Source organism: Balaenoptera acutorostrata, chromosome 17 (genome assembly GCF_949987535.1).
Source record: "Balaenoptera acutorostrata chromosome 17, mBalAcu1.1, whole genome shotgun sequence".
Taxonomy (NCBI): Eukaryota; Metazoa; Chordata; class Mammalia; order Artiodactyla; family Balaenopteridae; genus Balaenoptera; species Balaenoptera acutorostrata.
This window is the reverse complement of record NC_080080.1, coordinates 538,257-552,436: the sequence shown is the minus strand read 5'-3', so window position 1 is coordinate 552,436 and position 14,180 is coordinate 538,257. Positions and strand designations below refer to the sequence as shown.

Below are 14,180 nucleotides of genomic sequence, written 5' to 3'. Positions count from 1 at the left end.
GTGTGGTGTGGTGCCTGGAGGGGAACATGTGCCGTCGTGGCCACTCCTCCTGGGAGTGGAAGGGGGCTGGGGAAGGGGGAGGGAGGCGCGGGGCACAGCAGTGAGTCCTAGTCGCGGTTTGATGGGCCAAGGTTTGGATCTTATTTTGCATTCAGTGGGGCTTCCAGGTCAGATTGGAGTGGTAGAAAGGTGCCCTGGTGGCTCTGTGTGGGGGGAGGGGACAGACCAGGCCGCAGGCAGTGGCCACTGGTGGTCCTGGTGTGTGTATACACACGGCACATTTTGTTTGCTTGTTCAGCTGTGGATGGACACTTGGGCTGCTTTCACCTCTTGGCTAGTGTGAATAATGCTGCAATGAACATGGGTGTAATACATATCTCTTCAAGATCCTGTTTTCTTTTGGGTAAATACCCAGAAGTGGATTTGCAGGATCATATGGTAGTTCTATTTTGAATTTTTTGAGGAACTGCCATACTGTTTTCCTTAGTGGCTGCACCAGTTTACATTTCCACCAACAGCACACAGGGGTTCCAATTTCTCCACATCCTCACCAGTACTTGTTAATACCTGTTTTCTTTTTTTTAATGTTTTATATGTGTGTGTGTATATATATATATATATATATATATATATATATATATATTTTACATAATGAAAGTTCTTCAGGAATGGACATTTTCCCCTAAGCCTCAGAAGTACAATATGGCGTATTATTTTAATTAGCTAAAAGAGGAAATTAACAGACCTCTATAATTATTAATATTGGTAATATTCTTTCATTTAATATTTTTGTATATCAAGTGTCACCATGTTAACTTGTATTCTGTTTCTCTAATCATGGTTTCCTTTAAATACCTGTTTTTTTAATAGTAGCCACCCTGATGGGTGTGAGGTGGTATGTCATGTTGGTTTTGACTTGCACTTCCCACGTAATTAGTGTCGTTGAGCATCTTTTGATATGCTTGTTGGCCATTTGTATGTCTTCTTTGGAGAAGTTTGCGTCCTTTGCCCATTTTTAAATCAGGTTATTTGATTTTTTTTGTTGTTGTTGAATTGTAGGAGTTCTTTATATATTCTGGATATTAACCCATTATCGGATATATGATTTGCAGATATTTTTCCCATTCCATAGGTTGTCTTTTCACACTCTTGACTGTGTCCTTTGATGCATCAAAGTTTTAAAGTTTGATATAGTTCCACATGCCTGTGTTTGCTTTTGTTGCCTGTGCTTTGGGTGTCACATCCAAGAAATCATTGCCAAGCCTAATGTCCTGAAGATTTCCCCGTTTTCTTCCAGGAGTTCCTTAATAGTTTCGGATCCCACCCGTCCTTGATAAATCCAGGTGCCTCTCCCTGGGCCCAACACACCGAGCCTGCTGCTGTCCTCTCAGGGAGCTGCTGGGCTGTCTCCTTCTGGCTCAGGCTCCCAGACACACTCAGCACACCCACCCCGGGTGCTGTGTTCCTGACTTACACCTTCAGCCTGTCTGCAACGTGCCACCTCTGTCTCATGTGACATGGCCACTGGCATCAGTACCCATGGGGGCCGTGGCGGGCCACCGTTTTCTTTCCTACCCTGAGAGCCTGGCAGGGGGACCCCCTAGAGACACCTGGACACTGTTGGACTTTGAGTTTGTCTGACACTAAATCAGAAAACGTGGTCCTAGCAGGTGACCCATGACCGGGCCGAGCCCCTCTGCCAGCAAAGCCAGGCTGGTCAGGTGGAGGGCGGGACGGGCATGCCGGGAAAGACCAGAGCCCTCTCAATAAACAGCGGGCATGGGAAGTGAAGCCGCTGCTGCAGAGACGCCCGGCAGGCGGTAAACACAGAGGCGCCGCCCAACCCGGCAGTTCCACTCCTAGGCGTGTACCCGGGAGAGGCGGGCCCATGCCCATGGGAACCTGTACGGACACGCGCCTGGCAGCCCAACCATGGCAACAACGCAGACGCCCATCAGTTAGTAGCTGGATCTGTCCATTCAGTGAAGCACTACTCAGCAGCAGGAAGGAGTGACGGGCTGATTCCTGCCGCAGCATGGAGGAGCCTGGAAAACACTTGGCAAAGTGAAAGAAACTGGTCACAAAAGGCCCCGTAGAGTGTGATTCCATTTCTCTGAAATGTTCAGAAGAGGCAAATCCAGACACAGAAAGTGGATTCGTGGTTGCCAGGGGTGGGGCGGGGGAACTGGGGAGTGACTGCTCGTGGAAATGAGGTTTCTTTTCAGGTGATGGAAATATTCTAAAATTGATGGCTGCACAACGCTGTGAATATACGAAAAACCACTGACTTGTACACTTAAAATGGGCGAAGTATGTGGTGCGCAATTATAGCTCCGTGAGGCTATTGTGAGGAAACAGTCTAGACCAGGTGTGAGGGAAGGTTAAAGGGCCCCCGCGGGGCTCGCCACCAAGAGGCGCGGGAGCAGGGCTGGTGAAGGTAAGTCTGGAGCAGCCCTGCAGGCCTAGGGTGCGGCCCCGGCTCACCAGTCCTGGGAAGCCTAGAACCCGGTGCCGACGCAGCCCCAGAGCCCGCCACGCCGGAGCGCCTGGGCGCTGCCATCACGGTTCGCCAGAAGCAGATTCAAGCTGCTCACAGGCGCCAACGGGTACAGCTGCTGAAAAGAAAAGAATATGCAACAGCAAAGACGACATTAGAGAAGAAGATAGATAAGCCCAGTGAAACAATTAGGAATAAAGCTCTGCCAAGACAAGCCACAGAAAGAGAACCAACATCCAAGAAAGCAAAGTGAGAAAGGGGAAAACATATACATAAGAGATTCGACATACGATGAAGCATATCTACGGGCCACTATGGTCCAATGCACCTGAGAACCTGGGGTGACGGGGACAGGCTTCCGCAGGAAGGCCGCTCTCACCCGTGTCTGTGCAGGAGGCACACAAGTGCCTGAGTCCGCCAGGCCTGCACACCTTCAGGGGACCAGTGCCCCTTGTGGCCAAGAAAGCCCAGGAGACTGGAGAGGAGCCGTGCCCCTCGCCCCGTTTCAGTGGCAGCCGTGGCCTAGAAGGTCCCAGCGCGTCTGTCTGCGAATGTCGCTGCGCCCACGGCTAACGGGCGGCACTGGCCCAGCGGCTGCGAAGGCTGCTCCAGCAAAGCACCACCTTCCCGCCCAGGTCCCCAGGCAGGAACACGGGGAGGCTATTTAGCGTGGCGGCCTGTCTTGTCAGGGAGACGCAGCTGGGCCGGCCGAGGGTCTGGGCAGGCGGGCGGGGGCAAAGCAAAGAGGTTCAGGTCCTTAGAAGGAGGTGCGGATGCCTGTGAGTTGGGCTATCAACCTCTGGACTCGAGGTCATAAAAAGAAAACAGCCTCATTATGCTTACAAGTCCTTTGAGAAATGGCGGCGGCAGTGCCTCTCCCTGAGGCCCAGGCAGCACTGGACATGCAGCGCCACCTCCCCTGCCGAGCGCCATGGCCCGTGCCCCCGCACCGGTCCCTCCCGCTGCTCCTGCGGCCCAGGCCCCCGGGCGGGTTCCTCACCAGCCCTGCCCAGGAGCCCAGGGTTGGCGGAGCCCACGGACTGCCAGCTGCCCGTCCCTGGGGCCGTGTCCAGTGCTCTGTCATCAGCTTTCACCTTGCACCAGGGTGCTTCCCAGCTGCGCAGCCCACACCGTGGTGGGCGGCACCCCCGTGGCGCGGGGCCCACGATGGCGACCGTGCCCTGGTTGCCCGTCTGCGGCCTCTGCAGCAGCTGCAGCCCATGAAGCCTGCCTGAGGCTGCCGGCCCTCTCCCAGCCCAGCCGTGGCCTCAGTCTGGGCACAGGGCTCCACGCCCCTGTCCCTGTTCCAGCACACTGCACGGGAGGTGGTGTGGGAGCAGCGCAGCCCGCGTGTGTCCTGCCTCCAGGGACAGGCTGGGTCCCCCTGTCAGCCTCAGCGCGCACCCCGGTGGCCTTCCCCTGCCGCCCTGCCCTGCACACGCCTGTGTCTGTCTCAGCGCCTCCTCCCAGCAGGCCCCTCTTGGGTCCCTGTCGCTTCCCGTGTGGAATGTGGGATTGCCTCCCTCGGCCCCGAGGGCTCTGGGCTCCTGCTCTCCATCGGGCGCCGGCAGCAGGGAGCTCTGATCTCACAGGACTTCCCTCCCCTCCCCTCGGCCAGCCAGCCTCCCCGGGGCCCCTGCGCCCTGGCCACGGGGGACTGGCCCCTGGTGAGGGTGTGTCCCCGCTGCAGGCCTCACCGCGGCTGCTTGCCCGCCCGCAGGTGCCCGAGATCGTGAGCGTGCTGCGCTCCAAGCTGCAGGAGACCCGCGGGGAGCACGTCCTGCAGGCCGCACAGCACAGCGTGTACGTCCTGGCGGCCCGGCACCACGTCGCCGTGGTGTCCAGCCTTCTGGGCAGCCCCCTGCCCTTTGACAGGTACGTGGTGCCCACTAGCCTGTGGGGGTGGACGGGGCTCCAGCCACCTGAGCTCCACGTTCCGGGGTCACTCCCACCCTGGTGTGGTGTTCACGGGCCCCAGCCCCTCTGCGTGGGAGCCTGGAGACCCCGGCCCCGGACTGGGTGGAGACAGGCTCACTCTCATGGGCTGTGCTGGCCAGTCCTCAGGGCTGGTTCTCTGGAGGGCGTCCACCATCATCTGTGAGCAGACCCCTGGGGCCAGGCCCCCTCCTGGGTGGGGGAGATTCGTGGGGGGAAGGGGGGATTCGTGGTTGCCAGGGGCGGGGCGACGTATGGGAGCTCTGGTCCGTCCCACACTTGCACCCCAGCCCCCGAGCTGCCATCAGTGACCCTCAAGTTGCCAACCTCGGGCTCTCAGGGCGGGACTTCTCCGCGCCAGGGCCTGTGCCCGGCCCTGTCTGTGCACCGCAGCCCCTGGGGTCCCCTCCCCTCGGTGGCCGTTGCTGTGGGCCCCAGCGCTTCCAGAGCTCAGGGCCCGCCGCTCCTGCCTCTGCTGTCCATGGCCCGGGTGGAGGCCGGCACCCGTGGCCTCCTGGAGGCCCCCGTGCGGGGAGGCACCACAGCCCTTCCCCGTGGCCACGGCCCGAGTGGCCGGACGCGCCTGCACCTGCCGTCAAGACGCGGGCTCGCGCGGCCTGCTCTGCTCTCACTTAGATGCCGGCGCCGCTCGGGGCCCCCGCTTCCAACGTGTGCGGCTTCTCCCCAGGTCATGTCTGTCAGCGTTTGCCGCCGTCGCCTCTCCTGGCCCGTCACTGTCAGCCTTTCTTTGCCCTCGCAGTTTAGGTGTGTTCCTTTTCCAGGGTAAATAGACGCTCTTGGTTGCTGACATAGTTGGGGTTAAACCCACTGTCTTATTTTTTGTCTTCTCTGGGTCTTTTTTCTTTATCTTCTTCATTGTCCTTTTTAGATTGACAGGGTCTTTTTCACAATTTCATCTTCCAATCAATTAGTTTGGAAGTTGCACACTCTGTGTTCTCCAACGGTGGCCCTGAGAACAACCGCGTGGGCACAGCGTCCCTGGGCAGTGCAGGCCTCTGCAGGGGCGGCCCCCCGCCCTGCCCGTCATTGTCACGGCTGCTCTGTGCAGGCAGTGAGTCTGCCCACGCACCCGCCCCTCGGCTCTGCGTCCCTGCCTTTCACGGGTGCAGCTCACGCAGAGGAGCACGCACACTGCCGCAGGCCCGGGGGCCTCAGCCGTGCGCAGAGGGAGACGGGGCAGGCATCCAGCCCCCGCTAGGCTCCTTGCCCGCTCGGTCGAAACTCCCTGAAAGGTCGCCGCCGTCTGACGGCTGTTGCCAGAGGTGTGCTTTGCCTGATCGTGAACGTGGTGGCAGTGGCGCCCTCGGGACTTTCTCCTGCTGCTTTTGCTGTCCTCGGGGTGCCGGGCGCTGCTGCCCCTCCTCTCCTGCTGTGCCAGCGCTTTGCGTGTTCATAGGAGCGGGGTCGTCAGGGCGGGGTGGGCACAGTGCGGCCAGGGCCGAATCTGCCCACCACCCGCTGCCTCTGAGCCAACGATGGGCTTTACACTTATAAACGGTTGGGGAAAAGTCAAAAGAATTATATTTCATGTCCGGAAAGTCATATGCAACTGGAATGTCCGTGTCCGTGGCGGCGTTCCGGGAGTGAGCACACCTTCGTTTCCTCGTCCGTGCCCGTGGCTGCCGTCGCCGCGTCACAGCAGAGCTGCCTGGTGTGCACAGACCCGGCGGCGAAGGGCCCTGGCGCCCTCCCACTGGAGTGCACCCTCCAGAGCCCCGTGCGGCTCCTGGGGGCGACAAGCCCCACTTCTGTGCGTCTGAACACGCATTTATTCAGCTGTCCTTCTCGGAGGTTGTTTGCCAGAGTCTGGGACTCGAGCTGGGTGCATGCTTTCTTGGAGTCTGAGTAAGAGGACGTGTCCTTTTCTGGCTCCTGTGAGTCCAGGTGGTGCCAAGGTCGCGAGGGACACGCACCAGGTGCCCCTTGTCTATGGCGCTCTGCACCTTTGGGGGGTGGGGGGCATGGGTGTCCATTCCTCGTCCCGCCAGGCGGCTGCCGGGCTTCCTGAGCCTGTGAGCTGGTGTCTGTCATCAGCTCTGACCGGTTTTCAGCCCTCCTCTTCAGACACTCTCTCGAATGTCTGCCAGACCTTTTCGTCCCACCCCCTACATGTCTGGTTCTGAATTTCCACCGTGATTGTTCTCTGCTGGGTTCTGGGTAACTCCCTCCGTTTATCTTCCAGTTCATCGTTTCTCTCTCCTGCTGTATCCAGGCTGGTGCCAAATATGTCACTGAGTGCAGGGTTAGGTGTCTCAATTCTTTTTTTTTTTTTGTCTTTTTGGCCACACCACGTAGCATGTGGGATCTAGTCCCCCGACCAGGGATCGACCCCAGGCCCCCTGCATTGGGAGCGCGGAATCTTGGCCACTGGGCCGCCGGGGACGTCCCGGTGTCTCATTTCTAAAGGGCTGTTGGTCGGCTTCCAAATATGCTCCATTTTTAGAATTTCCGGGTCCGGTTAGCTATCTGGAGGCTGTCACTTCTCTCTGTAAACGTGTGACGCACAGCCGCCTCCCCGTGTCTGAGCACCCGGGGTCTGCAGGCTGCTCGGGCCTCCTGCAGCCTCCGCCTGACCTCACTCACATGCCTGCCTGCCTTGGCCACGTGCTGCTCATTGTGGGAAAAGTGACTTGTAGGTGCCCCCGAGGCCTGGGGTGGCGCTGCCCCCCTCCAAGGAAGCCCAGTGTCTGCTTCTGGCAGCGCCCAGGGGATGCCTCCTCTCCCTGCCCCCGTACCAGTGAGATCTTCTGCCCTTTATTGCCAGCTCTGCTCACCCCCGGGCCGCCTGATTACAGGCCACTGGGTCAGAGGAAGGGGTGAGTTCGGGTCTGACGTCAGGGTGCCACTCGTGGCCTGGCTGGAGCTGAGGCTGGTGGGCACGACAGGGGCCAGCAGTGGCCTCGGGGTGACCATCCTCCTGCCCCGCTCCAGCCACACCTGCACCCTGTGGAGGGCGCTGGCCGTGGAGCCCGGCCTCGCCACACAGGTCCTGGGGCTGCTCCTGGAGAAGATGAGCAGGGACGTGCCGTTCAAGGAGAGCCGGGCCTTCCTGCTGAGCAGCACGCCCGACCGCGTGGCCACCCTGCCGCCCCTTGCGGTGAGTGGGCTCTGGGGCGGCACGCCTGGCCCGCCCTCCCTTCCCCCTGCTGGTCCAGGAGGCTGGTAAGGGGCCGCGTGGCCGCTGCGGGAGGGCCCCGCAGGCACCTGGCGGCTGACTGGGGCACCGGAGCAGGCGAGCTTGGGGCCCAGGCTTGTAAAGGCCCCGCAGGTGTTGGTCCCCAAGGGAGCGCACTCTGTTTCATCCTGCGGAAAAAAAATAAACCCAGCTTGGCAACGTTTCCACAGTAAAGCAGCTGTGCGAGTTTCCTCCTCCTCCCGCTAAAGCACCGAGAGCAGATGCTGGGAGCCCGTCCCCCGGCGGCCACACTGCCCTGGGCCTGCCTCCTGCCCCCGAGGACCAAGCTGGGCAGGGCTGAGCTCCTCGTCCCGCCCACCCGGCCGCCCCTCAGGCACCTCCTCCTCCTCCCAGGGCCCAAGACCTCTGGGGACATGGGGTACCTGCTAAGGAAGTGGGGCTTCAGGCTAGTTTGGGTGCTGGGGTGCAGGGTCCAGCCTTCGCTGTGGCCGGCCTCGTTAGACCTGGCCCGGGGCGGGGAGGGCTGAGGCTGAGGTGGCACCGTCCCCAGGCCACCTGTGCGCTGTACGAGGTCGCGTCTGCCCCGGCGTCTGGGCCGGCGGTGCTGGAGCTCTACCCCCAGCTGTTTGCGGCGCTGCTGCTGCGGGTCAGCTGCACCGTGGGTGTCCAGCTGCCCAGGAACCTGCAGGCCAAGGAGAGGAAGAGCGCCAGCTCAGGCCTGGCCTCGCGGAGCCTCGAGCCCTGCAGGTAAGCGGGCCCCCCCTGCGCCCCTGGCACCCTCGTCTGTGGGCGGTTGTCCCTGCTGGGAGTGCAGCTTCCCTGGGCGGCAGGAGGGATAGGGACAGTCAGGGCGGGGCTTCCTGGGGACATCAGACGGGTCGTGAACTGCGCCTTCTTTGGGAGGGCGGAGCGTGAGGAATGCTTGGGTACAGCAGGGTCTGCGTGAGCCCACTCTGTGTTTGCAACCTCAGTCTTCAGCTCCAAGTTCCAGCTCTTCCTACACGTGACTGGGGCCCCCCACCTTCGGACGGAAACTCTGCAGCAGCCTCCCTGCCTCCCCTGAGCGGCCTCTCACCCGGGTTGGCCCCGGCCCCCAGCCCCGTTGGGGAGGGCCCAGCTGCCACGCGGGTGATGCCGGGTTGGCTCAGAGCCAGGCCCCTGGTGCCACTGGCCTATGCGGGCACCGTCCCCTTGCCTCTCGTTGGGGTTTGGGGCCCTGGGTCCTGGGGCAGGAGCCGCCAGGGACGGCGGGGTGGAGCTGTTTCCGCTCCTGGGGACATTCCTGGTCCCCCTGGTGGCTCTTCAGGGCTCCACACAGCTGTCTGGGGCCACCGGAGCCTGAGTGGCTGTCGGCCTGGCCGCCTCCCCGCCCTTCCCCGGTGTCTGGCTGGGGACACCCGAGGGACAGTCAGTTCGCCCCGCCCCACTGCGGGGCCTCCCCACCGCAGAACTGACGCGTCCACTCCAGCGAAGGCCGTGTGTCAGGCCTGGCCTGACTGCGCAGACCGGTGGAAATGTGAACGGCCCAGCTGACGTGGCCCAAGCAACCCCGGGCCTAGCACACTGGCTCCAGCGCCGTGGTCTGAGCTGTGGGGCCTACAGCACCATGGCCCAACCAGGGGTTCTGGGGGGGCCACCCATGAGCTGGGACGTGTGCAGTGCCGGGCACAGGCCTCGGCTCTGACGGAGGCCGCTAGCCAGCAAGTCAGACCCTTGCAAACGCCACACCCCCAGAAAGCCTGGGCAGTAGGGCGGACAGGCCGGGGAGGCACCTCGTCTGGATTGTCGACCTGCTCCTCGGCCAGACCTGCCCCTCACCACTGCCCGTTCGCTGTAGCCAGGTGGCACCTCTTCTGGGCCTTGAGGCCTGGAGCAGGGTGTGGAGCCAGGGGCAGAGCTGCTGGGCCCTAGCTGTGGCCCAGCCCGGCCCACACCGTGCGGGACTCCTTGGCGGGCACCGTGGGCATCTGCCCAGTGACCGCGTGGCTGGAATGGTTTTCTGTGCCTGCAGTCGGTGTGGGCGCCCCACATCCAGGGGCCCCCCAGTGTCTGGGCCTCCGCTGGGATTGCAGAGCTCCTGTGACAGTGGGAGCCACCTTCTAGTGTCTTCCCTGGGGCCGGGACCCAGCTGGGTACAGTCTGTGGACACACAGCCAGGGAGCCTGTCCAGCTGTCGTGGACACCAGACCCCGCCCCCCCCCCACCAGGGACATCCCCACAGCCCTCATTCCACCCCGGGATGACCATGAGGATGGAGCTGGGCCGAGGTGGGGGCAGTGGGTTGTGTGCATACTGCTGGGCTCGGGGGAGTCTACCAGCATCTGCTTCCTGGGCTGCCAGGACCCCTGGACCAGGACCAGTCACGGGGCCTCCAAAAGCACGTCAGATTCCCCCACGCTCACCCCGCCCCTCCCCAGATGTGAGGCCTGTACTGTGCAGCTGGCAAGACCTGGCCCTCACGCTCCAAGCGCCTAGGCCCCCGGCTGCCCCTGCACCCTAGCAGCTGAGCCATCGAGGTCACAGGAAGACCCTGTGCAGCTGACGCCTGACAGCCCTGTGGAGGGTCCAGCGCACTGCCCTGGGGGTGGGCACGTGCCCTTGGGCCAGGAGCCCCAGGGACGGCTCCTACATTGACGCGCACTCACGTCTGAGGGCCCACGCGGGGCCTGACACGTGAGGCGGTCGATGTCAGGAGAGAGGGGATCAGCACAGGGGTGGGGGCTGCGGTCCTGAGGCCCTCCCTGTGCGGCCCTGGGGACCCTGATGTGCTGTCTCTCCGGGCTGCAGGCTGTGGTGTGAGTCTCTGCCAGGTCCATGCTGGGCCAGCACTGCTGTCCCCAGTCCTGTCTGTGGGGTCCTGCCCCTGCTGCCTGCTCACTGGCAGCCCTGCACCCTCTGCCTGAGCTGGGGAAGGGTTCATCAAATGAGGAGGCCGGACGCGCAATTCCAGCTGGTTTCTGCCTCCTTGGGCCCCTCCTACAGGAGAGAGGGCCAGCTGGGCGTGGCAGACAGAGCTGCCTGGCCCAGGCAGGAGTCAGACCCTGATTTGCCTTCTGAGTTCATTTTTATGAAGGGTTTTCTCCATTTTCTTTTTCATGTTTTTTTTTTTTTTTTTTTATTAAATGAAGGTCTTTAAGGCAGGTGTAAAGAGCAGCTGATTGTTATCCTAAAATTAATCTGAGGGCCTTGCCTGCTCCAGAGGGCCTTGGGGACACTACCTGCAGAGCCCCCAACTGCCCCTCTTGGGGGTTGGGGAGACAGGAGCAGTCTGCCTGAGACCAGAGGGTCCACAGTGGTGCCCAGATGAGGGGGAGGGGAGAGCCCAGAGCCTGCGCCCCATAGGATGTTGCTGGTAGGGAGCAGGCTGGGTAGCCCCGGGACGTGTCTGCCAACAGCACAGAGGGAGGGGTGTGTGTGTGTGTGTGTGTATGCACGCGTGCGTGTCTGCGCGTGTGGGGTGCGGAGCTGGGAGCCCTGCCAGCCACAGCCGCACCCGTGTCTCCGCAGCTCCGCAGTGGATGCGCTGCAGGCCGTGCTGCTCCGAGGCGGCAACGATGATGTGGTGCAACACATGGAGCTGGAGGGGGGCTGGCAGCTGCTCAGGACCTCGGCCGGGCACGAGGAGGGGGTCACCCGGCTGGCCAGGTGAGCAGGCCGGGCTCACGCACCCCAGCTCTGGTGCTGGCTGGGCTCTAACAGGCCAGGTCCCGTTCAGGTACCATCCGGGGGCCCCCAGTGGCACCTGGGAGGGGCCCGGCATGAGGAGCAGGTGCGTGGGGGCAGCGGAGAGGCCGTGAAGGCAGCTGTGGTCTCCAGGCGCGGCGGGCTGGGAGGGGCGCATCTGGAAGGGGAGGGCGTGCAGGGCCCGGCAGCTGGGTGGGGGGCTCACGGGCTGGAGGGCACAGACAGTGCAGGTTGGGAGGCAGAAGTGCCCCCAGGCCCACATGGGAGTGGGACGTGCTCGGGGGAGGCCTGAGGCCCCAGCCCTGCCCAGTGTAGCCTCCTTCCCAGCGCCATGGCCAAGTTCGCGGGCCCCCGGCTGCCCCTGATGATGAAGGCGCTCTTCGCCACACAGAGCAGTGTGTACGAGATCCAGAGGGTCAGCTCCACAGCCTTCCTGGCCGAGGTAGGAGCCACGTGCTCTGGATCACGCATAGGGGCCTGGCGGGGCAGCGGGGAGCCCTCCCCCACAGGCAGGCTCAGGCCTCCCCCTGGGAAACCTGCCCCAGGCCATGGCAGCGGGGGCCAGGGTGGGGCTGGGTCAGGAGTTCCGGGGAGGCCAGGAGCCCAGGCTTGGCATACAGGCCTCAGCTGGCCTTTGCCACGCCCACTCAGAGTGACCTGCGACTGGGAGGGCTGCCCAGTGCAGTGGAGGGGAGGGGGCGGGGCGAGCCTGGGGTTAGTGGGGCAACGGTAGTCAGAGCACCTCTGCCCCCAGCTGCTTAGCAGCAACATGGTGAACGACCTGATGCTCCTGGAGTCCCTGCTGGACAACCTGCTGGCACGGCAGAAGGACACGTGCGCCTGTGTGCGAAGGCTGGTGCTCCGGGGCCTGGCCAACATTGCCTCGGGCTCCCCGGATAAGGTGAGGGGCTGGCCAGGCCCTCTGGGGCCCTGTCCCCGGGAGAGAGACAGCAGAGCTGCAGCCAGTGAGGAGACCCAGATGGACGCGGTGCAGGCGGTGGGCATGGGCATGGAGATGGCACCGGGAGGGTGGGGGGCTGGGCCATTCCACGGCATGACCTGGGCACACAGGTGTGTGTGGCATCCCCAGGTACGGGCCCATGGCCCCCAACTCCTGACGGCCATGATCGGTGGGCTGGACGACGGTGATGACCCGCACAGCCTGGTGGCCCTGGAGGCCATGCTGGGCCTCGCGAGGCTGCTGGACCTGGTGGAGGCCTGGGACCTGCGCGCGGTGCTGCTGCACGTTGCCATCCGCATCCGGCCCTTCTTCGACAGTGTAGGCCCCGCCAGCCCTGCCCCTGGCCATGCCAGCCTGGCTCCTGCCCCTTCCTCTCCGAGCCCCGCGAGCCGTGTCACCACCGCACCCTCGGGGCCGGGCCCCTGGGTCGACGGATGGGCAGTTCTGGGGAGGGCCCCATGGGGTGACACCTGCCGCCCACCACCCCGCCCCAGGAGAAGATGGAGTTCCGTTCTGCGTCCATCCGCCTCTTCGGGCACCTCAACAAAGCCTGCCAGGGGGACTGCGAGGATGTCTTCCTGGAGCAGGTTGTTGGCGGGCTGGCGCCCCTGCTGCTGCACCTGCAGGACCCCCAGCCCCCAGTGGCTGCTGTGAGTAGCCAGGGGGGATGGGCAGGCCGGGCCAGACTCACTCACTCAGGGACTCAGAGCTCAGCCTGTGCCCTGCAGGCCTGCAGGTTCGCCTTGCGCATGTGCGGCCCCAACCTGGAGTGTGAGGAGCTGGCAGCCATCTTCCAGAAGCACCTGCAGGAGGGCCGGGGCCTGCACTTCGGAGAGTTCCTCAACACCACCTGCAAGCACCTGGTGAGGGGCGGGGCGGCAGGGCCGGGCCGGGGCGGGGCGGCAGGGCCGGGGCGGGCCCTGAGACTGAGGGCCTCTTGCAGATGCACCACTTCCCCGACCTGCTGGGCCGCCTGCTGAGCACCAGCCTGTTCTACTTCAAGAGCAGCTGGGAGGACATCCGCGCTGCGGCCCCCATGCTCACAGGTGAGGCTGCCCTGGGCCCCCCTCCCGCTGCCCGCCACGCGGACCCTGACCCCGGCCCCGCCCCCGCAGGGTTCCTGGTGCTGCACGTGGAGGCTGAGCACTGGCCGCAGGTGGACCTGGAGCAGCTCCTGGCGGGTGAGCCCCAGTCCTGGGGGCCCCGCCCCCCACGGCGCGCTGGGCCGCGCTGACCCTGTGGGCACTGGGGGGACTAAGTGATTTTCCTGGATTTCAAGGATTTTTTCCCTGTCACTGGTGACCTCATCGTCTCTAGTAATTCACGGAAACTTCTTAACTGTTCCAAAAGAGCTTAAAAAACACTAAAAAAGGAAAAACTATCTTTCCGTTGGCTCCTGAGCCCTCCCGGCAGAGGCCTGTCTTAGGAGGGCGGTGGGCGGGCGGCCCCCACGCACAGGGTGGGGTGTGAGCCTCGGGGTCCTGGCCCCCAGGCTCAGCGCGCCAAGGAAGGGGGGTTCAGCCTTAGCCGCAGCTGCTAGCGGGGTGTGGGCGGGACCACGGGCTCAGACTTTTAGTTCTCAGAGGGCCGCAGAGGAGCCCCCCGCAGCGGCTCCCTGTCCCCCAGCGCTCCAGCTCCTGCTCAAGGACCCGGCCCCCGCGGTGCGCGTGAAAGCTGCTGAGACTCTGGGCCGCCTGGTGAAGTTCGCCTGAGGCTCCCGTGGCACTGCTGCCCCTACACGCAATACCGGCCTCGCCGGCCCGAACCAAACCTCCGAGATGGGGCCCTAAGGAGCCCCCTACCCGAGGGGAGCCCCCGGGCCCACACAGCAAGGGAGGGCTGGGGCCGCGAGGGTGGGCAAGTCGCTGTCCCCCCCTTCCCAATAAAGCCATTTGCCGCTCAGCAGGTGCCGCCATGCCGTGGCCTCTCCTTCTGGGCAGGTCAGC

At 63.2% G+C, this 14,180-nt stretch overlaps 1 protein-coding gene across 15 annotated transcripts in view; it reads left to right on the top strand.

Moving 5' to 3' along the window:
- MROH1 (maestro heat like repeat family member 1) overlaps nt 1-14,136 on the top strand; it is a 66,674-nt gene extending 52,538 nt beyond the window's left edge. For 9 of the 15 annotated variants that reach the window (XM_057531821.1, XM_057531823.1, XM_057531824.1 and 6 more), the window contains 12 exons: nt 4,218-4,372; nt 7,385-7,550; nt 8,140-8,336; nt 11,097-11,234; nt 11,601-11,715; nt 12,028-12,270; nt 12,364-12,552; nt 12,729-12,884; nt 12,963-13,097; nt 13,178-13,280; nt 13,350-13,415; nt 13,861-14,136. In XM_057531821.1, the coding sequence (XP_057387804.1) occupies nt 4,218-4,372; nt 7,385-7,550; nt 8,140-8,336; nt 11,097-11,234; nt 11,601-11,715; nt 12,028-12,270; nt 12,364-12,552; nt 12,729-12,884; nt 12,963-13,097; nt 13,178-13,280; nt 13,350-13,415; nt 13,861-13,946 (1,749 nt within the window). In that variant the 3' untranslated portion in view covers nt 13,947-14,136. Of the gene's footprint in view, nt 1-4,217; nt 4,373-7,217; nt 7,349-7,384; nt 7,551-8,139; nt 8,337-11,096; nt 11,235-11,600; nt 11,716-12,027; nt 12,271-12,344; nt 12,571-12,728; nt 12,885-12,962; nt 13,098-13,177; nt 13,281-13,349; nt 13,416-13,860 lie in introns of those variants that run through there. The other 6 variants (XM_057531826.1, XM_057531825.1, XR_009005775.1 and 3 more) reach the window with 5 other exon arrangements.
- Nucleotides 14,137-14,180: the final 44 nt, after the last annotated feature.